The sequence below is a fragment of the Pteronotus mesoamericanus genome, unplaced genomic scaffold, assembly GCF_021234165.1.
Source record: "Pteronotus mesoamericanus isolate MK-2021 breed Mesoamerican mustached bat unplaced genomic scaffold, CSHL_Meso_final scaffold_165, whole genome shotgun sequence".
NCBI lineage: Eukaryota > Metazoa > Chordata > Mammalia > Chiroptera > Mormoopidae > Pteronotus > Pteronotus mesoamericanus.
In genome coordinates this window covers 9,760,230-9,786,042 of record NW_026555307.1, presented here as the reverse complement: position 1 = coordinate 9,786,042, position 25,813 = coordinate 9,760,230, and the positions used below count along the sequence as shown (strand labels likewise).

Genomic DNA, 25,813 nt, shown 5'->3' with positions numbered 1-25,813 from the left:
CCTCTCCTTGGAACAACCTTCCCCTAGTGCTCCAGATCTTCCTCTTGACCTAAAGTACTTGCACTTCCCTCCTCTCCTCCATGACATCTCCCAAGGTTATTCCCAATCACCTGACTGTAGTGTAGTACAGAAATAAAAGCACAGGCTCAAAAGCCAGACCTTCCAGGTTCAAGCCCTGGCATTGTCACTTGGACAAATGGCTTAAACTTCCATGGGCTAATTTCTGCACCTATTCTGTAAATGTAACAACACCTACCTCACAGGATTACACAAGTCAGTCCATGTAAAGCATTGAGAATAGTATCTAGCACGGAGTAATAAGCTAGCTATTATTTAATTCCTAGCTTTGGGGTGGCCGAAAAGACTACTTAGTTTTTTCCATAAAATAAAAGATACATTTTTCATCTTCACCAATAATTTCATTGATCTGGATATTTTGTAACTTCATTGACCTGGGTATTTTGAGTATGTCGGCTATCTCCTGCTATTGGCTTCTAGTGTGTAGAGGCCAGCGGTCCTGCAGAACATCTCCCAATGCATAAGACAGACCCACAGCAAAGAATTACTTGGCCAAAAATGTCAACAGTACCAAGAAACTTTGCAAAGCATTTTTGACACGTTCAATCAGTCACAGAACTTTCTCCATGCACTACACAAATCTATCTCTGCATTTCAGTTGCATTTTTACCTTTCTTGAAATAATAAAGCATAATACACCAAAAACAGTGCATATCTTCTTCCATCTTCAATATTAACGGCTGCACAAAAATTCACCAATTTTGTGGGTTTTTTTAATGCACGCTGATATGATAGTTGTTACAATACAATCTAACAAAACTGTTTTGAATGAAGTTAAAGACAACTAAGTACTACTACAGCCATCGTATGGAAAAAAACTAAATGAATTTTTTGGCCAACCCAATACACAATCCTATCCGAAAATCCCATTTTATTTACATGCTTGCTCTCTGTCTCCCCCATCAGCCTGTGAATCGGTCAAGAATGTACAGAAATAAGCTGGAAGATGGTCTGCATTTGGTCATCTGATTTTCTGGGTAGCCTGTGGCCAATCCCAAAGCAGGAAGCAAGCTCCCCAAACTCCATCAACTGCCCACACCCTGATATAACTGAACCCACAGAGCCTGAACATCTACTCAGAAGTCTCATGTTGAAACTATGCTTGGAATGTTCGATAGAAACATGCCTTTATTTTTAGGCAAGAAAGTTGTCTCCTAAGCTAACCCTATGGCCCTGGAGCAGGCCGTATTTGGCGAGGGCTGTTTTGTGGTTGTTTATTAAAGAGGCCCAGAACTTTCTCAAGTCTAAGGTAGCTGCTAAGAGAACTCAATGAGCTGTAAGTTGTCTGTTTTTTAAAAAATAAATGTATTTTATCTATTTTTAGAGAGAAGAAGAAAGAGAGGAGGAGAAACATCAATGTACAAGAGATACATTGATTGGTTGCCTCTCGCACACTCCCAACTGGGGACCTGGCCTGCAACCCAGGCATCTGCACTGAACTGGGAATCGAACCAGTGACCTTCTGGTTGGCAGGCTGACACTCAACTCATGAACCACACCAGCCATGGCAGTCATCTGTTTTTATTGTCAAATTTTATTCCCTTTGAATCTCTGGGCTGTTTCTGTGCAGCAGGTAGGGGCCACTTCCTGACCTTCTGCAGCTTTGGGCCATGATCCATTAACCAATCATCATTAAAATGGTTCACAGCCCTCAAAGGATTGAATTCTTTTCTGTGGATTGTCCATAAGTTGTGAGTTAATGTAAGTTACAAAAAAAAGGGGAAAGTTCCTTTCTCAAAATGGTCAAGGCCCCCCTCAATCTGGTCTAGGTATTCCCTCTCACCCTACCAGTAGACATAGTACTGGGTGACTACAGGCCTGACATCTCTGAAAGAGACACCTTGACATAGACCTTTCTGTTTTACAGAAAGTCAGATCCTACCAGACTTGGCAGCAGAGCTCAACTGCTTATAAACAAACAAACAAACAAATAAAATAACTGCCTCACAATTCTGGTGATGTTTACCATCTGGATACCTTCCAGGCTTGGTTAGCAGACAGCCTGCAAGAAGGGTTGATTCATCAGACTGCCCTTGAACCAGCTTGACAAGCTGGTTGCTTCCAGACATTTTGAATTCTGAAACTGAGTCTATTTCATAGGCCAAAACTGGAAGATCATACAAGCCTAATAAAATTAAAAACAAAACAAAAAAACTCCTAAAAACTGACTCTTCTAAACACAACCCATGCCAGCAACAACAGCCAAAGAATCACTTGGTAAAGGCATTTAATAGTTTCACCAGACACTGAGTCCAATGTAAAGATGTTCATATCCTTAAAGAAGGGGAGAATAATAGAGGGAAAAGGTTTATTTACTGTCAGAGTTAGGGCAGAAAGGAAGTGGATTTTTAAAAATATTATCATGGAATGAACTGTACTTGGGATCTGCTGGAAACTTGAGTTCTTTTTGTCAGTGTTTGTGAAAGCAGCAAAAGATGTAGGCATATTTTGCCCTGCTATTAAGAAGTCACATAGCTGAGATTCCAACTCTAAATGCCTAGAGAAAAAGCACACAACCCAGCCACAAAACCAACAGTGGCTTTCACAGTGTATTCCCTTTTTTCTTTTCCCTCTCTCATGCGCAAATACATGCCTCTAATCAATACCCTGAGTCCTGTGTCAGGGAACAGAGGCCCCTCGTTTCTTTGTGCAGCATGGCCACAATGCAGGAGAGTATTTTCCTGAGACTAGTTGACAGCATCAAATTTCTGCCCAGTGGCCCAACATCCACCATTAGTGCTGCAGTCTGGTTCAGAGGCACTCCCCCACAAAGTAAGCAACTCGGTTTCCATGGTAATATCAACTAAATACCTTTTATTCACACACCCAGATTTGGACTGACAGTAGAGCACTAATGTGTTGACTTGTTAACATGCTCCCATACTGAGGCCCACGACTTCCAGCACCGTCCTTAGTGCCTGGTAAAAGAACGCTTGCCATTCCAACAACGCAAGCTGAAGACTCACACACAAACCCTCCTTGCCTGACATCCCCCTCAAGCAACCTCCACAATGTAGCTGGTTGTTGAATCACTGTCAAGCTTCCTCCAATGATGTTTTTCCTAACCTCAAATTGGCCTTCTCAGCCATCGGGAGGGAGGGAAATGCATCTCTTACTTCCTGCTGTGCCCCCATCCTGGATGGCTGCTAATTGAGACATTCTTAAGAGCAGGAATCAGTCATTACTGCACAGGAGGTAAAATATGGAAACTCTTTACCTTGAGCTTCTTGGAGATTAAAACAAAATATGTTACTTTTACACACGGAGAACAAGGAGTAAGGAGTACTGCCTGCCTTCCCAATCCACCTAAGACTGTGGCTTCTACCCACTCTCAACAGCCTTCAGGGAGTGAGGAAAAGATGAAAAGAAAAACCCACCAGAAAGCCAGTGACAGACATCACTCAGCCTCACACCTTTGAGGGAGAAACTTTAAAAAGCATAAAACAAACCACAATGTCTTCTTTATTCCTACCAGAAACCATAGACACAAATGCTATTGTATTGCTAGTGTTCTAGCATCCCATTCAATCAATTCAATACCATCAACAACATTTCCCAAGATGACTTCACTGTGTTCTGCATAGTAACTGCCACATCCAACTATTTCTGCCCTGTGTGGATAGTTCCACTGGAAAACAAAGAATCTGTTCTGCTCTGATATTTGGAAGAAAAACATTTAAATAAGCCTTTCTTAACTCCACAGGAGGGCACTGCTTTCCTTTCACAATTTAGGATCTGAACACCCAGCTGGGGCAGCAGTTATAGTTTATTTATGGAAGCAGCCAAACTTTAAGTGTATATGTGTAAGAAAGCTGGAGTTTTAAAATGAAAAAGCTGTGTGGGGAGCAAGTGATGAACTCGCAATTCTTACATTTACCATGGGGTCCCAGTTTCCTAAAAAACAAAAATTTAAAAATTTAAAAATCCTAACATGTGGAAGCACAGACAAATCCAGTGTCAGCCCGTTGTGAGTGACATGTTCACCTTCGGTATGGTGGGACAGTGGGCAAACAAGACAGGCTTCATGATCTGGGGCGCAGCAGTCACTCTGCCCTGCCATCATGGAATGTTTCCCCAAGTCTAATGAGATAAAGTTTTTTTTCCCAAGTGTGGCATGCACACATGGGAGAGTTTAAGCTTTTCCACACCCTACATTAAACCTTGAATCAGAGTGAGAAGGTTATTCCCTTTGATTCTCTTGCAAACCTTCTGATTACTTCAAAGAGAAAGTCTCTGCTCAGTACTGTGGGCCTTTAGTACCTAATCAATGCCTGCCAATCTCTTTTAAACAAAGGGAGCAGGTCTCAGGCCCAAAGTCTTCAGCAGGAATAGTAGTACCTATTCCTCAGTTTAGAGTACCTAGAATTTAGCAATGTTGTTTTCACTCTGTTTATTTTTGCAGTTTCTTTTTTATGGCCAGAGAAGCTGGGTTTTCCATTTACCATACTCATATAACTTTTCCTTTTAAAACAAATTTTAAAAGACAAATTGACTTAAAGTTATAAAGTATGTAAAAGTAGAAGTAGGTATGAAAAAATCACAAATGACTGAAGTGTGGAAAGTACAAAGAAAAGCGTGGGGGTAGGAGAGATTGGGTCACACAAGTGCTCTGGCTGAGCAACCACTCAGTGTCCCTTCTGAAAACAGGATGGTTCCTGACCCTTGGGGTTATGGGACTCATCCCAAGAAGGCAGGAACCAGTACAGAAACAGGTGGCAAATAGCAAATCCCAAGGAAGCTCAATCTACTCGCTTTTAGATAACACTTCAATAAATTACATTTAAGAAAAAGGCCACTGGCCTCTTCTGGGGTAACTGCTGCTGAAACTAAAGAGAAAGCAATCAAGTTACACCAACAAACTTTTAAAGACTTTCCACGGACATTCCAAGTAAAGGCATCTGTTGTTTATGAGGGAAAGGGGATGGGGAAGGACATAAAAGAACACCACAACCAAAAAAGGCACAACACCAAGGCAAATGTCTCAGGGATTTTTATATTCCCAGGGAGACTGCTACTTGGCTAGAACTTCCTGAGCACTGATGTCAGGGACACTCTTGCCAGTTATATGTATGCAAAGATTTCACTTTGGGGCTGGCGGGGTCCTTCTCCCAGCCAGTTGGTTAATGTCTCCCCCCTGTAAGATCACTGTTTAAACAGAGGCTTGAATTTTAAAGTATCTGTTTCTCTTGATTCACTGAACCTTATACTCCTTGATACCTGGGAGACTGATTAAAATGTAACTCATAAACCTTTTTAAAAAGCAAGTGTTACCTGTACCACTTTCAGACACTTTGTAACAAATTCTGGCCTCTAGACTGCCAACACTGTGAAACTAAGTTTCCTTACCTATATGCTTTGATGTTTCAAAGTTTAAACTCATCCTGGAGGCTCACTCAAACCACCCATGATATAAAGACTTCTTTCAAACCTCACGGATGACAGGATTTGTATCTGCCCAAGTAGAAACTTCCACCTACCTTTTAGTAGGTCAGTGTTTCAGTTACCACTGCCATTGAATTACCAACTTGCTATCATTTGCCTCCAATTTCCATGAAAAAAGAAAAGGGGGGAAGGAGGACTTACAGTAACAGGAGTGCTTTTGTTATTCTGTAAAATAAATACATAAATAAAGGCAGCAGGAGGAAACTGAGGAAAGAGAACTGAAGGTGACTGATGAGAACATGGACATCATCACTATGTGAAGGAAATTGGGCTACAGCTGGGAAAAACAATGATCTAGAATATACTAAATGTCAGAGAAGAGATAAACATGCTGACAGTTTAGCTATTCAGAAAACTTCTTAGCTGTTTGCTAATTATGTTTGCCCTTCCTGTCTCCTCCCCCTTAAAAATAAAATAGCAAGGGTTTGTTTTTTTTTTTTAAAGAACCACCTTTAAATCTGGTCAAGGGCTTGTACAAGTCCCAGCATGCCATAAATCAATACAGCAAAGCCTAATGTGTTCACCTCAACAGTCTCAGAAATTCCTTGAGCATTCCCAGATCAATTCCTTTTGACTATTTGCAGTCATCTGCTAAATAACACTGCCAGATAACTTGTACCACTCATTCAGTTAACTCTGAAAATGGGCACTATCTGGCTAAAGTCTGCCATAACTGTAGTATATGTTTAAATTGCAGAACTCCCCCACCCCAGAGGCTTATGACTGGAATCCCGACTTGTCCCTGCTGCCCTGACATCTGATTAAGAGGACATTTTGAGAGAGCAAGCCTACATTTTAACTGACCTCCCTGATTGCATCTCAGGAGTTTAACAGCATCAGCAGCACCTGGATATTAAAATGCCACCCCAATTTCCTGGGTTGTTTTCCTCCAATACTTTCGCCAAACTTTCCCCACATGGAAGCCCACTCAGGGCCAGACAATCAGCTGCCATTAAATGAAACCAATTAGCACCAGTTTCCAAGTGGAGAGTGAGTCAGCTCCCTGCTGCCAAAGTAGCGTCCTTGTTGGTCTCGGAAGCCAGAACCACGGGGGAAGTTCCAAAAGGCAAAGGGCAATCCTGGGCCCATGCCCTGAACTACCTAGGATTAGCTGAAACAACAGGCACTACTCTGTGGCACCAACCAGATTTCAGCTCTCAACTAAATGAGTGTGGCTACAAGGGGCACTGTACTCCCAGGCCATTCTCCCCTCTCCCACACCTCACCACTTCTGCAGCCATCAGAAAAGCCATGTTCTAAAACACTTTGAGGGAAAAGGGAAAATACAGTGCTGACAGCTGAATAGCTCCCCCTATCCCTCTCCCAAGAGGACAGAGTATATCTGCCACCCCCCTACTACTACTACTACCACTACTACACACACACACACACACACACACACACACACACACACACACACACAGAGTCTTATTTCTAGATGACAACTGAGTTTGGTGGTGGGGGTGGTTGTTGGGCTTTGTTTGGTTTTGTTTTTTTGTAAGTACATTATTCAATTTGAAAAACGGCTAAAGACGTGTTAGCCTTAGCCAGATCCTAAGAGGCAAGCAATTAGAGTAATGGAACAAAATAACAGATGGCTACTTTGGGGCCTCCATTATCAACCTAAAAAAAAGAAAAAGAAAAAAGGAAAGAACCACCCCCCCCTGCTATTTGGAGAAAAACAAAACACTATCAGAACTTTCAAATCATTAACTCACACCTACTACAGCCAAAGATCAGGGCCTAAACACTGAGGTGCTGCAAGCAGTGATGTTTCAATGAACATGCAAACATAGCAAAGGAGGCATTTCCTCTTGCTGTGAGGAGAAGTTCCAGAGCAGTTGTCAAGACACCTCACCTGCCCAGGACAGTAGGGGGTGGTGAGGCTATCTAAGCCTCTTTCAGAAACTGGAGAGGGAACTGTGGCCCAGAACTGTAATTGCTCAAGAACTTACTCAAAACCCAGACCACTCCTCCTCCCATCCCCTAGGAGAACACTTAGGGTTTCTTGTGTCATAACTGTTGCATAACCTACTTACCTGGAAATGCCTTGATTACAGAGGTCCCTAGAAGTCAGAGCAAAGGTAAAGCCTTCAGGTAAAAATGGGGACCACCAGGAGCCACACACACCCTGACTTGGGCCAACTCTCACTCAATTTCTAGAAAATTTCAATTCCATACCCTTTAAGGGTCTACAGATATCCTAATACAGCTTTTTAGAGTAAGTATACACAAGACACTTACAGAACTGCCACTCTCCCTGTGTTCAGTGGCTCAGCCTTCAAGACGCAAGAAGGGCAACCTGTCATTCACTACCACAGACTTTTTGAGTATGTGTGGAAGGGGTTCCTCTTAGAGGGGAGAGAACAGCACAAACTTGTGAATACATTCCTTTCCATTACTCCTTTCCCCTTTCATAAAGGATCTCTATCCCATAATAGGAAAGTGCCAGCAATGAAGCAGTATTTCTCCCCAAAGAACAGCTATGTGTAAATATTTGATGCAGCAGGTATAAAGCAGGGCATATTGGAATCTGGCCCTTATTGAGAAGCTAAAGCACTGGTATTAGAGCACACACTGAGCCAGCCTATCCCTCAATCTTGCCTGTCCTTGAGGAAGGGAGGAGGAAGAATGACACACAGCAGCAAAGCCTTGAGGTTCAGGTGAGTCCAGGTCCCTGCCCAGAGCCTGGATGGTGCTCCAGCCTCACCCTGTGTGAAGGGAGACTAGAACCTCGAAGGAGCATACGCCCTAACTACCAGAAGAGAGTGGAACTGAGCTAGCAAAAGGAGTCACTTGGAGAGGGGAGGGAGAAGGAAAGTCTCCCATTCCCACCACTGAGGAAAAAGGGTCAAGGGCTGGAGCACCTGGAGCAGAAGACAGATCCCAGACATTCCCCCAAACCACCCCACAGTCCCAGTCCCCTCCCAACTTTTCATGTATCTTGGCCACTCGGCACTGCCTTGGGTAATAAATTATTGTTCCAACTGCAGACTTGGCTTCCCTTTCCCCTCAAAAAGCGTTTTTATGTCAGATTATCTCAACCTGCCCACCATGAGGTTGGTGGGGTAATGGATAAGGACGCCATCACCAATGCGCCACCCCCACCACTGATGAGGAAATTCAAGCAGAGGTTGGTAATTTACCCAAGGTTATGCCAGGCTCCACCCCTGGGACGGTTTGAAACAGCTGCTCCTTTCACCCTTTCCCCTCCAGACTGGCTGCCTGCACGGAGCCCCAGAGCACCAACTCACACCCTCCAGAGGCTTCAAGTCATTCTCCACTCTCTTTTCTCAGTTCAAGTCCCTTGAGTCTGGCCCCATGTTCCTGAAAAAGCTCCACGAAGCCCACACTCCCAAAGTCCCATGGAAGTGTACATGTCCATCTTTGTGGAACCAGATGAGAGAACTGCACTGAGGTCTCAAGGGTCTTACCCAAGACCACAAAACTGATTGATAACAAACCTGGGAAGCAATTTCCGATCTCCAGAACACAGTAAATGCCTCTACCTCCAAGAACCTCCTATTCTCCTGGAACACAACACCTGTAAACAACCCCCTCCCAGACATGCCTGCTCAACACACTTTCTTTAACACACCATCAAACCTTCTCTTACATCAGCTGCGTTTCCCGCTCCAGACACAACACCTTCTCTGGGCCTCCCACTCCTTTTGATCTTTCTTTCACTACTGTGGGTCCCCCCTAAATTGCTTCCACACCCCAAAGTGCCACCTAAAAACAGACCCGGCTTTATGAGCTCTTCACCCGTCCCACCCCCACCAAAAGACACCATTCTTCCTGAATACTCTCACATATTCCTCCCACTTTTTCTCCCTTCACAACACACACAGTTCCAATCCCAGAGCTGCACCTCCAGGAGCTCCCCCACCCTACTCCCCCCCAAAAAACAACCTCCTTTCTCGTCCTACCCATTACATACTCCCCTCCTAATAAGACTTTCATTTTCCTAAACTAACCTCCCTCCCATTATCCACCATTCCACTCCAGCTCACATTCCCTCTCCCACCATCCTCACCTTTTCCAGACCTTCCCCTCAGGCTCCTCCAACCCTTTGCTGTGCTTTCAAACTTCATCAGTTCCTCAGGATCCCATCCTCAAAACAATTCCACATGCTCTCTATCACTTGCAGCCTATCCATCCCTCATCCATTCCTTAATCCTGTCACACAATCTTCCCCTTTCTCCCTTTAAAACGGGCACCCCAAATAATAAATCAATCTTGCCCCCTTCAAGAACTTAGTCACAGGTCCCTGACCTCTCCCACTCCCAGACCTCCTTCACATCCCTACGCATCCTTGCACCCGAGCCCCATGTCCTTTCACATCCACTTCTCTCCTTAGCCCCGTCTCCTTTAGTCTTCCCAGTCTCCTAGTCCTCCCACTACTCTTCAGACTCCACAATCCCTTCCTTACTACCCCTACTCCATTCAGACTTCCAGAATCTTCATCTCCTTTAGAACTCCCCCACCCTGAGGCTCCCTCTTCAGACCTTTCTGTACTCCAAACACCCCCCTCCATTCTCCAGCTCCTCTTCGGACTCCCCAAACCTAATTCTGCCCTGATCCACAAATTCCAGACTCCTCTGTTCTCTCATTACCCTAACTCTTCAATGTTGCCTCAGACCCCAATTCCATTTTAGATTGTCCAATCGTCTCCTCGACTTCACCAATTCCCCGCCCAGCCATTCCAATCCCTTCATCGGACTCCCTGAGCCCTTTTCCTTAGACTTCCACATTCCCTACTGGGCCGCCAATTATTTCTTTTCAGATTCCCAATTCTTGCTCAAGTTCTGCAATTCCTTTCCAGGACTCCAAATCCCTTCCCAGACCCGCCAATTCCTTCTCAGGACCCCCAAATCCAATCACAGACCCTCGAATCCCCTTTCAGGACCTCCAACCCCATTCCCGGGCCCCAGCCTCCTTGGGGACCCCCATTCCAGCCCGCCCGGCCCTCAGGCCGCGCACCTTACGCTGCTGCTTCTCCCAGGCCGGGTCCAGCAGCAGATCCCGGTCCCAGTCGTCCTCCTGGGCCATGTAGTCACCCATGCTGCTCCCGCCGCCGGCGCCATTACCCCCACTGCTGGGGCCGTACTGGTACGACTGGTTTGCCGCGTGGTAGTCCACCATTCCGCCGCTTCTTGCTAGCCCCACCAGCCGGTCCGCTCCCGCCTCAGCTCCCGCCCCTCTGCCCGAGGTGCTGCTGCTGACGCCGCCGCGGCTTCAGCAGCTTCAGCCCGCCCTCCGCCGGCGCCTGCGCACTACCCTCCGCGCCTGCGCACCGCGCCGCCACCGCCGCCACCGCCCTCTCGCGCGCTTGCGTCCTTGCGTGTAGGCGGTGCCAGGCATGAATGATTCATAAGGCGGGTCTGGCCCTCGGGCCTTAACCTGCTCAGGCTTGAAATGTAGTCCCAGTCAGCAACACGAATTCAACAAGTATTTATTAAACGCCTACTGTGTGCTAAACTATGTTTTAAGCATTGGCACGAAACAAAATAGAGAAAAATCGTTGCCTTCATGGAACTACTTTCTAGAGAAGGGAGAAAACAAACACAATTTTAAGACATATAGAGTATATTCTAAGGTGAAAGTGTTACGGAGAAAAATCAAGTATGAGCTGAAATGTAAAGTAGTCAGGGTAGCCTTCGCGGAGAAGGACGTTTGAAAAAAAACCTGAAAAATTCACGAAATGGACAGAGGAGTTAAATAAATTGGAATACACACTGGCTGACTCGAAAGGTAGAAAGGACTTTTTGGACTTTCATTCAACAAACATTCACTGAGTACCTACATTGCCAAGCATTGTTCTTAGGCGTTGAATATAGTGCTGAGCATGATAAGCATGGTTAGTACTCAAGTGGCTGACATGGGGAGGAGGGGCAACAATAAAAATAAGTGACATCGCCACCTTAATGGGCATCTCAAATTTAAAAATCTAAAGCTGAGTTCCTGAACTTCCCTCCAAAACCTGATCACCCCGCAGTCATCCCCATCCTAGTGAACAAGGCCCCCATCCTTCCAGCTCCACACACATCAAACTTTGAAATTATCCTTGGTTCCTCTTTGTCTTCACACCCCACATCCAGTTCTTCAGGAAATTCTGTCAGTTCCATTTTGAAAGTATAAGCAGAATCCACCCATTTTCCCCTGCCCCCATGGCTCCACCCTGGTCCCATCCAATTTTGCCTTGTCTTTGCTTGGACCACTACAGCAGACTTTTCACCAGCTACTTGCTCTCTGCAGCCCCTCCTTCCCACAAGAAGCCAGAGGGAGCCTGTGAACACCTGAGTCAGATCAAGTCCCTCCCTCCTCTGTCCAGAACACTCCCCTGTCACATAGCACCACACTCAGAGTACAAGTCAAAGTCAAGAAAAAGCAAAAAGATGCAGAAGCCTCTCTTTCCCTGATCCAGCCCAGCCCAACTTTTGAAATAAGGGAGACTTCTGTGGCATCGGCCAGACCTATGAGATCTATGTCTTGATCATCCTGGTCCCCACTTCCTCTCCCAGCCCACCTCTCACTTTGCCCCTTGTTCTCCGAGCTCCAGCCATGCTGCAGACCTTGCTGATTCTGGGACACACTGGGTCTGCTCTCGCTTCAGGGCCTTTATACTTGATGATACCTTTTTACAACTGTCTGGATTACTTTCCCCAGATATGAGATCCCCAGGGATCACAACTTCTTCTGCATATCTCTGGGGCAACATCACCTCCTCAGCAAATCTTCCCTGACCACGTTATTTAAAATAGCATCCACCCGCTCTCTGGCCCAGCCTCGTAGCCCAGTTGGTTGGAGCATCTTTCAGATAAGCCAATGCTGCAGGTTCAATCCCTGGTCAGGGTTCATATGGGTATCAACCAGTGAATGCATGGATAAGTGGAACAAATCAGTGTTTCTTTCTCTCTCTTAAAAAAATCAATTAAAAGTTAAAAATATGCCCTACCTGATGTGGCTCAGTGGATTGAGCACCCATCTGCAAACCAAAGGGTTGCCAGTTCGATTCCCAGTCAGGGCACATGCCTGGGTTGTGGGCCAGGTCCCCAGTAGGGGGGCATGTGAGAGGCAATCATACAGTGATGTTTCTCTCCCTCTTTCTACCTCCCTTCCCCGCTGTCTAAAAATAAATAAATAAAATCTTAAAATGTGTAAATTTTCTTTTAAAAATTATAAAAAAAAAATAGCACCCCACACCTTTCTTAATTTTTTCCAGAGCACTGATCACCATTTAACATACTACACGATTAGTCAGTTTACTTGCATTTATGTCTTCTTCCCAAGAATGTCACCCATGAGAGTGGGGATCTGTTTTTGTCACTGCTATATCTTTAGTCTCTGAAGCAGCATCTAGCATAAGATAGTTTATAAACCCTAGATCAATGAGTAAATAAACTTAAAACTATGGTGAGGAATTTTAATTTTTTCTTTAGAACTAATTAACATAATGAATTTTATTCTAAATGCAATGGGAAGTTAAGGGAGAATTTTAATCAGGGCTGGGATCTGATTCAGCTCTGCACAGGGTCCCCCCGGACACATGTAGGGAAAAAATAACAGGTGGATTGAGCACAGGGAGACCAGTGAGGAGGCCGCTACAATGGTCCAGATGAGGGTGGATAGGACTAGGGCCTTGTGGAGGAGACAGAGCTGTGGATGATGGTCAGTGGCAGTTTGTGGGAAAACAAAGTTAACAGGACTTACTGACATGAATTTGATTGGGGGTAGTGAAGGGCAGGGACAAGAAAGAGCAAAGAATAAAGACTCCAGACAGCTCCAGGTTTTCTACTAGGGATGAGGATTAAGACATGGCTCCTCCAAGTATGAAAGCTCCAGGGGTCTTTCCCCACCTCTCTCAAAGGCACTGGAAGGGATACAAGGGCAAGTAAAGGAAGGGGACATGGTCTGGGCAGTAGCCCACTTTCCCAGTGGATGATGTCAGGAGCTGGTCAAAGATCTAGGAGTGTTGGTGGTTTACAAAGCTGGGCTGGGCTGGGCTGGGGAAGGCAGCCTCTTCCTGCCTGACTTGGCAAACAAGCCCAGGACTGTTGTGCTGGGCCTAGGCTGCAGGGAAAGGCCCTAAAGCTAAGGGCCATCTGTTCCACACTGCCTGCTCCTGATGGACACTGAAAAACCTCCCAAAGCTGATGGTCCCAGGCAATGAGGTTTAAATTAAGGGATCCTTTTGTCAGTCAGCTTTGAAGCCACCTCCTGGCAGCTATCCAGAGACAGTGCAGTAGTAACAGCCGCCGAGGGTCATGGGGCAGCAAGGAAGGAGCTCAGAGGGGGCAGGAAAAGACCGGAAGGGACTCTGAGTGAAGGACTAGAGTCAATGGGTTCCCCGTTTCTGCACTTCTTGGAATTCTCAAGACTATAGTCAGAAATGATTAAGCACTGTGTCCCATTAATAGTGCTACTTAAATGAAACAAAGGAGAGATGTGTCCTCCCAGGGTGGGGAACATGAGATACTGGCATATCTAGAGGTAACAATGGAAGCAGCTGATAATAGCCCTGAGCCCAAGTGAGCAAGACAGGTTACAAGTTTATGATCCCTTAGTTTGCCAAGGTGCTCTGCACTTTTCATGTACATTAACTCATAGCAACTACTGAAGTGGGCACCCTCACTAGCTGTAAAACTGAGGCACAGGGTAAACATAAACAAGCCCAAAGGCCACTAGGCTGGGGTTTGAACTCATCCAGCCTTTCTCCAGAGCAAGGCCTCTTAGCTGCTCAAAGGATGATGATCTCCAAAAACCAAAACCAAAACTTAAAAGTATGATCCTCTTGGAGCAAAAGCAGGTTGACAAAGCAGCATTAAGATGGGGCTTCCAAAGGAGATACAGGTCACTTTCTCTTCCTGGCAGTGGAATATGGCCAGTTGTGCAGGGTGTATCCTACACAAGGGCACCTGTCACATGGGTGCGAGTTGTGCCCACCCTGAGGGGATGCCCACACAATCAAATGGGTGGGTAGCAACATCCATCTTCTCTCCTGCTCCCCCCACTTACAACAGGCTCCAGAGTCCTGAGCTGCCGAAGCACCCTTTGTCCCAAGTTTGGACACGCCTTAGTTCCTGGCTCCTGCTCAGGTCCGGAACCCAGGGCAAAGGGTGTCCCGCCCTGCCTTGGCTCCTGGAGTCATGTCCGTGCCTGGAGGATGGGTGTGAGTACAGGCAGATCAGGGAGTTGGCAGGACTGGCAGCTCAGGCGCTGCCACGGCTCTCTATGGGCAAAGTCCACTATCAGGGGAGAACTCCCCCAGGCAGCAGCAGGTCCACACTACGGGCTGTGCATCCATCATGGCATTTCATTTCCTCCACTTTCCCCCCAAAGGCAGTCACTGTTGTCCCCACCTCTTCCTGCACACAAGCACAGGAAGGGAAGTCACTCATCTGCTGTGCCAGATGCCTGGAATATCTCATGTAAAATGGGCAGGATAATTGACCCAGTGAAGGATGGGGTGATCTGAGCTAGGCCTCCTGACATTTGCATGCTGGGATCTGGGGAAAGGGGGAGTATGGCCTGGCTGAAAATCCAACTTCCTTGTAAAGTCTCTCTTAATAGAAGAGTGCTGGGGACTAGTTTGCAACCTTGGGAAGAAACCCAACTCTAAAATCAACAGTGACTCCTATTTTCTAAATGCCAGTAACAGGCTAGGACCTGGTCTGATATCCTTACTGGCAAGAGCTCATGAAATCTTCACAACACTGACAAGGGTGCACCTTTTTCCCTTTCTGAGGAAACTGAGGAGGAGCAGAGGTGGAACCACTAGACCGAGGACATACAAAAGGTTGAGCTGGAGCCAGAATCCTCACCCCCTACACCCCACTGGTCACTTGGGCCTGCATTTGTGAGGCCCAAGAGCAAAGGTGTGCCTGTCCCCACCAGGACCCCAGGGCGCCCACTCCTGCCCAGCTAGGTTTTTGCGAGAACAGAAAAGCCCAGGCTATAGCCAGCTGCAGGGCTGGGCTTCTGTCCCATTCACACTCTCCTCCTTGCTGGCTCACCTCTGCCAGCCCCACAGGCGACCTGACAGATCAGGAAGGTGGGGGTGAAAGGTCAGTTGCTGGGGCAGGGCAGGTGAGGGAAGAAAGGAGACAAAAGCCCTGCTGTCAGGGGTGCCAAGCACAGGGCTGACAGCGGCCTGCTCCCCGACTCCCTCTGGTGGGCAAGTGGCAGAGTCAGGAAGTCAGTGAAGAGACACTAAGGCTAAGGCAACAAATCTTTATTAAACGCCAGCAAAGTTACTGGGAGGAGGCCATGATGCTGGACACACCTGTTGAGAAGAGAAGTGGGAACAAGGGTCAATGTGGGAAGAATGGGAGGCAAAGCTCCAGTTACCAACAGCAGTACCCACAATTGGGCCCTAGTTACCATCACAAAGGCAGTGTGGGGCAGTAGTTAAAAGCCTAGACTCTGGCCATGGCTGAGTAGCTCAGCTGATTAGAGCATCGTCCTCATACACCAAGATTGTGGGTTTGATACCCGGTCAGGGCACATACAAAAAGCAACCAATGAATGCATAAATAAGTGGCACAACAAATTGATGCTTCTCTCTCCCTTTCTCTCTCCCCCTTCCTCTCTCTAAAATCAATCAATAAATTTAAAACAAAAAACCAAAAACCCAGACTCTGGAGCAGAAAAGCCCAGGGTCAAATCTCAGCTCCGCCAGGTACCAGGTATATTGGTTTACTCATCTGTAGGAGGCATCTACTCTATGGAAGAGGATTAAATAGCATGCTAGTATTAAATGACATGATCAGAAAAATGCTTGGTGGTGTTACTCATTACTTTAAAAATAGCAGGTACTACTTGCAAAACACTCTTAAGTGCTGGACTTGTATCTCCTCACTGCACAATCCTTTGCTCCCATAAGCTCTCACACAGAATGGGCACATCTCTGAGTGAGTCCACAGTCCCCAAGTGCCCACTCAATCTGGTTCCTCACTGGTACCAAATTAACTGGTTTGTATTGAGAAGCTATGCTGTACCAAGATTTATCTTTTTTAAAAATTGATTTGAAAGAAAACATTGACTTTTGTTGTTCCACTTATTTATGCATTCATTGGTTGATTCTTGCATGGGATAGAGCCCCTGAGACCAGTAAGTATGTGGGGACGCCCCACAAGGCCCCTCCAAGCCCTAGAAGTTCCAGGGGAGGACACCCAGTACCCACTGCCATTCCTTCTTGGGCAGCAGCTCCGTGGACAGAAGGGGCCAGTGGAGTCTGGTAGATGCAGATTTCCTAGCTTTGAATCAGAACATACCTACTTGAATCCTGGTGGGGCCAGCCCTGGTCTCTGTGGAAGGGCACCCCCTCTCCCCCACAACGTGAGGCCTCAGGCCACCACTCACTGTCAAAGTCAATCTTCTCCACAATGTTCTTGGGCTTAATGCTCTCTTCCTGGCTACAGATGAAGATCTGGCCCGACTCATCAGCACTCCAGCCATACTTGCTCATCCACACTTTTAGCTGGCTGTCTGCAGGTGACACAGGCAGAAAAGGGGCTCTGGTCACCCCAATCCCACAGTAACAGAGGGTCTGGAAGCCACAAGCCAGGGCACCCTCCTTGCCCAACTGCTTCAGAAACCACCAGCCTCTTCCATCTGGACAGCAGCAGCAGTCTCTCTGTGGCAGCTCTGCACTTACACAGCTCATTCTCCAAACGGCCGCCAGGGGGAGTCTTATTTTTCTCATCCTTACTATCACAGGGATTTTGTATTAGTATTTACTAATGTTTTCTCCCATAATCTACATGAAATGGCTTCAAAATCCCGATGTCATCATTACCACTATCAATAAGTCTATGGTATAAGGTTTAAAAATTTCTTTTAAGTTCTTTTTTGCCCTTGGAATATATGCCACTAAGGATGTAGGGCCAGAGAGTACACCATTACTTGAAAAGATTCTTTTCTGTGTAACCATTATCAGTTTGATTCAGATTCATGTGCTTCTTTTTATATTCCATTATAAGGGTTGTTCCATCCCCTTTTGATTTATTTTAAGTATGTCAAACATCTATGTGATGTAAAACAGTATAGTGTCTGATACAAAGTGCGCCATAAAAGTTCATATCCATAAAAACAATAACGACAATGACAAACCCACAAAAAAACTACCTGGATCAAAAGGCAAAACTGTCTAACCCTGCCTGGTGTGGTTCAGTGGACTGAGTGCCGGCCTGTGAACCAGAGGGCTGCCAGTTTGATTCCCAGTGTAGGGCACATGCCTGGGTTACTGGTCAGGTCCCTAGCAGGGGGTGCGTGAGAGGCAACCACACATTGGTGTTTCTCTCTCTCTCTTTTCCTCTCTAAAAATGAATAAATAAAATCTTAAACAAACAAAAAGCTGTTTAAGGTACTCAGAAATCTCACTCCTAACCCACCCCCTCTCTACTCCCTTTTTTCACCCCCCACCTCTGCCCCATTCCCTTAGCTTTTCTTTCTTGTGTTTCTTTTTGCAAAAATGGGTAAGCACACACACAGACACATTTTTTTTTCTTTTTTAGAGGGAACTTTTAAAAACATAAATCTGATCATATCCCTCCCTGCTCAGAACTCTCTGTGGCTCCATCTCACTCAAGGTAAAGGTCAAAGTCCTTAGGAGGCCTGCTAAAGGGAGATCTGGAGATCTCCCTCCTACCACCACCTCTGCCCTTGGCCTCCCTCCCAGCCCCTACTCTCCTCCAGCCATTGGGTGAACATGACGGGACGCCCCTGTCTGAGCATCTGTTATGCTACCTCCCTGAGAACAAATATAAACCATTCTTTTGTTCACTGCCATGTCCCCAGGGCCTAGAACAGTGTCTGGCAGAGGAGGCATTCAATAATTTATGTAGAATACATGAATGAATGTCATAAACCTCCCCCAAGGAAGGGAATGTATTATACGGACACCTTATTTCTTCTCTGGGCTGAGCCTTCAATAACCACTGGTTAAGGAAGGGATGGGTCCATCAGAGGAGCTGGCTCAGGCCCACCGCCCCTGACCACCCTGAACCTCCGAGACTGGCATGAGGAACCTGGAGATGGCCTTACCTGTCAGGTCCCCAAGCATCTCAGCCAGCAACCAGCGATCAATGTGCTGATAAGTGATGCCCACCACATGACAGATAACTGGAGAGGCAAGGGACAAGGATGGTAAGGAGCCACTCCCTCACCCTCACCCCCAGCAGGACCCTGCTGCCACTCCCTACTCCCTTCTCCTGACCAAGGAGCTCAGGCTCAAAAAGGGACTTACATTTACGGACGGAATCTTCAAAACCAGTTATACCTTCCAAAAGGTCCATGTTTTCATCCAGGGCTTGCTATGAAGAGGAACAACAATGTTAACATTAATATCAAGAATACTAATATTGATGTTAATAATAGAAGCTAACATTTGAGCATCTACCCCACATGCCAGTCATTCTTCTGTATGCAACCCTATAATGTAACACTCACTGCTTTTATACCCATTTTAGAGATAAAGAAACTTAAGGCTCAAAACTGTACAGTGATTTGCCCAAAATTAGAGCTGGGATTTGAACCTGGCAGGCACAACCCAGTCCAAGAGAGGGAACAGGTACGGATTAGCTAACCACCTCACTTTGTTCCTGTCTCACTCAAAGAAAACGCCTCCCACATCCTACCATGCATGGCCCATGAGGCCCCACAGGGCCTGTGCCCTTGCCTCCTCCCACTCGCCCCCTCACTCCAGCCCCAGGGGCCTCCACACTGTTCTTCAGTCATGCCAGGCACATGCCCACCTCAGGGCCTTTGCACTGGATGTTCTTGTATCTGGAACTGTCCTCCCGCCCAGCCAGCACCCTCACCTCCTTCAGGTTTTTGCTCAAATGTCATCTTCTCAGCAAGGGCTCCCTCTCCAATATTATTGAGGGGAATGAGAAACCCACAAGCACAAGTAGCAGCCAGTTAGGAAGGAGGAAAGCCAGGAGGGCAGTTGTTCTGGAAGCCAAGTGATGGAAGGATTTGAGGGAGCAGCGCGTGACTGCCTGTCAAGGAGCTGACAGGACAAGTAACACGAGGCCTGAGACCTACCTACTGGATCTAGCAACACGGAAGTCACTGTTGACTTCCACAAGAGCAGTTACATGGAGTGTGTTTGTTTTGGGGAGCAGGATCAGTGGGTTGGTTGCCCAAGTCTGGAGTGGATTCAAGTGAGCAGGGGAAGGCAGCCTGTCCCAGGAGCAGGACCATCAACAACCTCAGCCTGCCTGAGAGGTTTTCCTGAGATGTGAGACTTCCACTTTTAAAACCTGGGCAAACTGGGCAGCCGGTCTGCTAGTCAAGAATGTGGCTGTAAAGGAGCACAGAGAATGGGGGGTAGAAGGTAGAGCTGGTGGCAATGTGGAAGTCAGGGAGCGCTCTTTTTTTAGGCTAGAACTAACTCTGTAGACACGTTCTGTGGTGACAGAAATAATCCAAGAAGGCCATGTTAGCTTTTACAAGACAGTGGGGAGAACTGCTGTTAAAATGCCACTGAGTGGGTACAAGAGAAGGGGGACAGTGCACTAGAGATAGGAGGAAAAACGGACCCCTTAAAACAGCAGAGTGCTTGGTCAGCTGCAATGGATGCTAGGGTCAGGCCAGGGACATGTGTGAGTTCTGCTTTTGGCTGCTTCTATTTTCCCACAAAACAAGCAGCCAGATCATAAGGTGAGGTGAGAAGGGGTGGAGGGAAAGGATGAAGAGCTGTCCAGGAGAGTGGGGAGGGAATAAATTGGGGAGGGAAGCAAGAGCCTAGGCCAGGACGGACAGAGGACTGTGGACCTGAGTTGTCCTGTGTTCCGGATTGCCTTTCCTCCAGCCTTGCTCATTATTTCAGATATAGGTGTATATGCGTGCAGGAGAGGGGAGGAATGCACAATTTACACTAGAGAAAGCAGAACAGAAGACTGGAGTACTGGTCAGCCCAAGATTGTCAGGCTGGAGATCTCACAGGGGTGAGCTGGAAAGCTAGGAGGAAGTGGTCAGAGGGTGGAAGCGGCTAACACTCATGGCCAGAGGAGAGGGCAATTACTGCTGAAGACAAGTCTAGGGCTGTGGCTCCCACCTGTGAAGCTGCAAAAGTGGACGTAGTTCGGAGCAAGAAAGGGAGACTGTTCAGGCAATGGTGCACTTTTGCTAGAACGTGTGTTAGCTTGAGCCCTGTTCTGACTCTCTGGAGGATGATGGTTCCATGAGATCATGCTTGCAAAGCCTTTAGCACGGAGCCTATCACCACATAGGCAGCCAATCACTACTTTTCGCAGTCTGCTCCATATGGCCCAGTTACCCATCCTGCCCCTGTACCAAAGGGAAGTTACCCAGAAGGCCTGAAAGTGGCAGGTCTCCAGCAAGTCTCCAAGGTACAAAATCTGTCGGATGGGCCGTTCTTCTTGCTTGAGGAAATGTTAAGGGAAAATGGTTCCGGAGCCTGAGGAGGCTGTTGCTGAGGCCTAGACCAGTCCTACCTGGTCACTACAGCAGGAGCTGTTATGGCAAAAGATGAGAGACAACCTAATGATCCAATAATGGACACAATAACATCAATGATGCTGATCCACAGAGACTGAGCCAACTCATACGGAATGTGACAAGACACAGTGATATGAAAAAAATCAAGAGGCAGAACAACATGTACAAGAGCCTACCATGTGGGTGACTGGCGTATGTGCATATGAACACACACAGCTATACTTATGTATCTACAGGATATCTGTGGAAAGATCCTCAAGAACAGCAAACAACGGTTGCCTCCCAGGAGGGAAATGGGGTAGGTATGGGAAGGGGAGGGAAGCAGCCTTTTTCCCCTTTGTACACTTTTTTTTTTTTTGTATTTTTAACAGTATACTGTATGCCTAATTTTTTTCTTTTTAAACCACCAGAACAGAACCTGGGGAAGATGGACAGTTTCTCAGAAGGCAGGTACTCCCATGAACATACTTGGCAGAGCAGGCGCAGTAAGTAAGTGGCCCTTTCTCAGCTTAGCCACTAAGAGGCAGGGGAGTCTGGCAGCCCTGGGATGGCGAGCGCTCCGAGCACAGGGCCCAGCATGGGTGGCGGACTCCGCCAAGTTTCTCAAGTAATTAAAGGAAAGGTGGAGGCTCTTCTGGCCAAGTGTTAGACCACCCACAGAAAAGCAAGTGGGAATTGGGGGATCAATTCATTCCTTTTTCACTCAACATTTTTTCTTTGAAGGCCAGCACTGTGCTAGGCAACAAGGATACATAAATGAAATTCAGCCAACAATCCAGCTCTGCATGGCTTCTGCCTCGTGCCCAACCTCCAGCCTCTTGTCTGGTGGTCTTTATTCAGCTAGAATCCTCTGGGAATCTTTCTAAAGCATAAGCCTACCCCTATCACTCTACAACCTTAAAACCTTCTATGGCTCCCAGGTGTCCTTTTGAACCTGCCCAATTTCCACTTTGAAAACTATGGCATGGCTATGCCAAACTACTACAGACTTTAAAAGACAGCAATGAGCTCCTTTTCCTCCAGGCCTCTCTACGTACTGTTCCCTTTGCCTAGCTCGCCCTTCCTAACTCCTCATCTTTCAGATAGTCCCTCCTCTAGAAAGCTCTCCCTAACATCCAGGCAGGGTCAGGTGCCTTCCTCCCCTCTCTAACCCAGAGCCCTGACTTCTCCAGGCCGTCACTGATAGAGGACCTGTCTCCCCGACTGGACTGTGAAGTCTGGTGAGGACAGGGGATGGGTCTGTCTCAATCAGCACAGGGCCCCAACCCTACCCAACACTGGGCCAAGCCCAGAGCAGGCATTCAAGTGTTTCTGGCTGAACTCACAGACCAACCACTTCCCTGTGAAATGATCTCTCTTGCCCCTGCTTTCTCCCACACACACCTGGGCCTGAGAGCTGGAAGGATACATGGGCCTGGTCAATCATGCACTTGCATAGTGTGAAGTCAGTGTGGGGCAGGTTGGTGAGGGCCTTCAGCAGGATCTGGGCGGTGACCGTGGTCTGAAAGAAGGCTGGGTTGAATTGGTACCTGAGAAGGGGAACAAAAGACACAGCAACAGGTGGCATCTCCAGTTCCCAGAGCCTCTTCAGGCGTGAAGCAGGCTACACACTGCTTAGGCCCAGAGCCTGGGAGCTGGACATATCTGGGCTCCAATCCCAACCACAGCACTCTGTGTTTGTGAGGCCTCCCTGACCCTACTTTCCTTTTCTGTAGACTAGGACAGTTAATCCTCACAATGACCCAGTAAGACAGATACTGTTAAGTGACTCACAAATAAATGAGTACACAGTAGTAGTCTGGAATACTGGTTAAGGACTCTGAAGAAAAACTGCCTGGTTTAAACTTCCTTGCTTAGTAGCCATGGATTACTTATTTTAAATTCTCTGTGCATCGCCCTGACTGGTGTGGGTTGAGTGTCATCCTGCAAACTGAAAGGTCGCAGGTTCAATTCCCAGCCAGGGCACATGCCTGGGTTATGGGCCAGGTCCCTAGCTGGGGCTGTGTGAGAAGCAACCAATCAACGTTTCTCTCACACGTGGATGTTTCTCTCTCCCCCCACTCCTCTCTCTCTAAAAATAAATAAAGCCTTTAAAAAAAAATTTCATTCCTTGGGCAATAAAGTATCTAAATGAGCTTACAGCAAAGCAACTACCACATGGTGCATACTCACTAAGTAGTGATTCTAACCAACAACGATCTAAACACAATAAATACAAGTGCTGTTATATGCATTTTACAGATGTCAAAATCAAGGCTATGTAATCTGTCCAAATCACATAACTGGTAGTGTGCCAGTAAAGTACTGGGGGGCGGGGGGCAGGGGAAGAACCCAAATGTCTGTTAACAGAATGTATAATTTTGACAGTCACACAGTAGAACACTATACAGCAATGACAACAGCAAATCACAGCCACACAGAAAATGGCTGGATCTCGCAAACCAAGTGCTGAATGGAAGTAGCCAGATGCAGAACAGCTCATGCTGTAGGACTATATTTGTATCAAGTTCAAATCAGGCAATCCTGAGCTAAGGTGATCAAGATGCATGCATAGGATAAACTCACATAAAGCCAGGCCATGAGAACATAAGAGTGGTTACCAGGGTGGGCAGTGAGGGTGGCTGGCACAAAACATATGGGGCAAAGAGCCTGGGTAGCTAGCAACACTCAGTTTTACAGTATGAATGGAGATCACGTGGGTGTATTTATAATTATTTGTTACCCCCCTTGGATACCAAAATCCACAGACGCATAAAGTGGTATAGTATTTACATATAACCTATGCACATCCTCCCATACACTTTAAAACATCTCTTGATTACTTATGATACCTAATATAATGTAAATGCTATGTAAACAGTTCCACTGTATTGTTTAGGGAATGACAAGAAAAAACAGTCTGTATGTGTTTAATACAGAGGTAACCATTATAAGCCTAACTACATATCACACATCAGCGTCACATTTTGGGGAGAATGTTTTCAATATTCAGTTGAAAAATGTTTTCAATCTTTCTGCTGATGTGGAACCCGTGGATATACAGAGCTGAGAGTATTTGCTTTATGTACTGGCCTGCATGTGTGTTTTGTAATTAGTTTTTAAAAAACCATCCGTCCTGGTCATTTAACTTCCTTGGCTTCCTAGTCTTGACACCAAAAGATACTGTAGCCTGCATGCCACCCCCAAATTCCTCCCCACCCAGTGTTGGGAGTGGTACCCTGCTGGCTGCTGGCATGGGGCTGGGATTGGAGGTGGACACTCACAGCTTCAGGACAGCCAGGTTGGCTTCTAGATCATAGGCATTCTCCTTGGCCTGTGTCTCCACATAGCGCTCCAGGGTGGCCAGATTCTCAGGATTGTACCTAGAGAAGAATCAAGATGGATGAGCAGAGAGAAGAAAAGAGCTGAAGCCAGTCACTTTACTCTGGGTTGGGGGTTGGGCACAGTAATCTGCTCCTCCCTCCTTTCCTTCCCTTTAACTTTGGCACTGGTCACTTGCTCTACCCAAGTCTTGAATCAGCTCTGCCAACTCTAATAATAAAACTTATCCATAGCCCAGACCTGAGCCTAAGTTCTAAACCTCATGAGAGCCTTGGGTCTAATGCCTAGGATGCTTCCCCAGCCTCTCAATCAATCACTGCAACCTGTATGCCTGGACTCCTACTAAACATCTTTGACACCCACCCTTTTCTTTCCTCCCCAGGACCCACCCTGATCTAGCCCCATCCTTTCCTCCCTAGCTTCCCCCATTCCAGTTCTGACCAATCTGCTTGTGCTTCCCCCATCACAGCTCTGACTGCTCCCAGCTATCATCCTCTATTATCGGTGTTGTCTGGACTCTGAACTGGGAACTCCATAAAGTACAGTCTGCAACTGTCTTGGTCATCTCTGGTCCCCAACATAGTTCGGCACTGACAGTAGATTTAAGTGAACATGTTTTGAATGAATGATACGGGGGAGGAAAGATGGGAGAGATGGAGGCAATGTGAGACAATGCGAGAGGCTGAGGAAGGAGAGACCTTAAGGCAATTAAAGAGAGAAAAGTGGCAGGCAAAGCTATCTCCTGCCGCTAGGCACTTGAAACGGTGTTTTCCTTAAACCTCTCCTCCAGGTGACTGGAAAGTCCCACCCCAAGGCAAGCCCAGGATTGTGACCACCCCTTGAGGTGTCCAGAAATCCTCTTCTCCACCCCGCTTAGCCAGAGGCGCTCCCTCCGACCAGGTTCAGACCTGTCGATACCCTTGAGCAACTTGCCCACGTTAGCTCTCATTTGCTCAAACATGGCCATGACCGCTGTTGCTTCCTACACGGGATGGGGCCGAAGAACCGGCCGATGCGCCGTCCTCGAGGACCGGAAGAAGAAGAGACGGCGGAAACGGAAACTACGTCGCTATTTTCGCTCCAACCCCGGACGCACTAAAATGGGAGGCTCTTGCAGCCGCTGCCACACTTTCCGGCTGCCCCGTGACTTCTTCCCAGAGGGCGCAGTGGGCGCGTGCGCATACGCTCCGCAGGAACTGGACCAAATGCACGAGAAAAAACTTAGTCTAGACGTGTGCGCTGGCGCGGTCTTGGGGCGAGGAGGCGGGCCTAAGATGTTCCCGGTCGTCTCGCTCTAGTTACCAGAAAGCGCGCGCGAGCTCGCGGGGAAGAGGCAAAATTCTGACGGCGAGTGCGCATTTCGCGTTGCTCGCGGCGTTGACCTCACAAAACTATGGGAATACGCGAAGTAGTCCTGTCTTTGGGCCATGGTCCAAGCTCCAAGGGCTTCTTTCCCCCAGGCCTGGCCCTGTGAGCAGGAAACTGAGCTCCGCAGTTTCAAGTG

At 47.1% G+C, this 25,813-nt stretch overlaps 2 protein-coding genes across 3 annotated transcripts in view; both read right to left on the bottom strand.

The window, feature by feature from the left end:
* The window catches only part of ACTN4 (actinin alpha 4), a 68,077-nt gene extending 57,322 nt beyond the window's left edge, over positions 1 to 10,755 (bottom strand). The window contains exon 1 of one of the 2 annotated variants that reach the window (XM_054589115.1): positions 10,504 to 10,755. In XM_054589115.1, the coding sequence (XP_054445090.1) occupies positions 10,504 to 10,665 (162 nt within the window). In that variant the 5' untranslated portion in view covers positions 10,666 to 10,755. The remainder of the gene's footprint in view (positions 1 to 10,503) is intronic. The other variant, XM_054589114.1, reaches the window with a different exon arrangement.
* Positions 10,756 to 15,739: 4,984 nt separating this feature from the next.
* EIF3K (eukaryotic translation initiation factor 3 subunit K) lies at positions 15,740 to 25,373 on the bottom strand. The gene is made up of 8 exons (XM_054588905.1): positions 25,218 to 25,373; positions 24,252 to 24,350; positions 22,397 to 22,517; positions 20,838 to 20,912; positions 18,770 to 18,836; positions 18,568 to 18,645; positions 16,885 to 17,010; positions 15,740 to 15,805 (listed from the first exon to the last, which is right to left on the bottom strand). Exons 1-8 carry the CDS (start codon positions 25,274 to 25,276, stop codon positions 15,774 to 15,776), a joined length of 657 nt encoding a protein of 218 aa, XP_054444880.1. The 5' UTR covers positions 25,277 to 25,373; the 3' UTR covers positions 15,740 to 15,773.
* Positions 25,374 to 25,813: the final 440 nt, after the last annotated feature.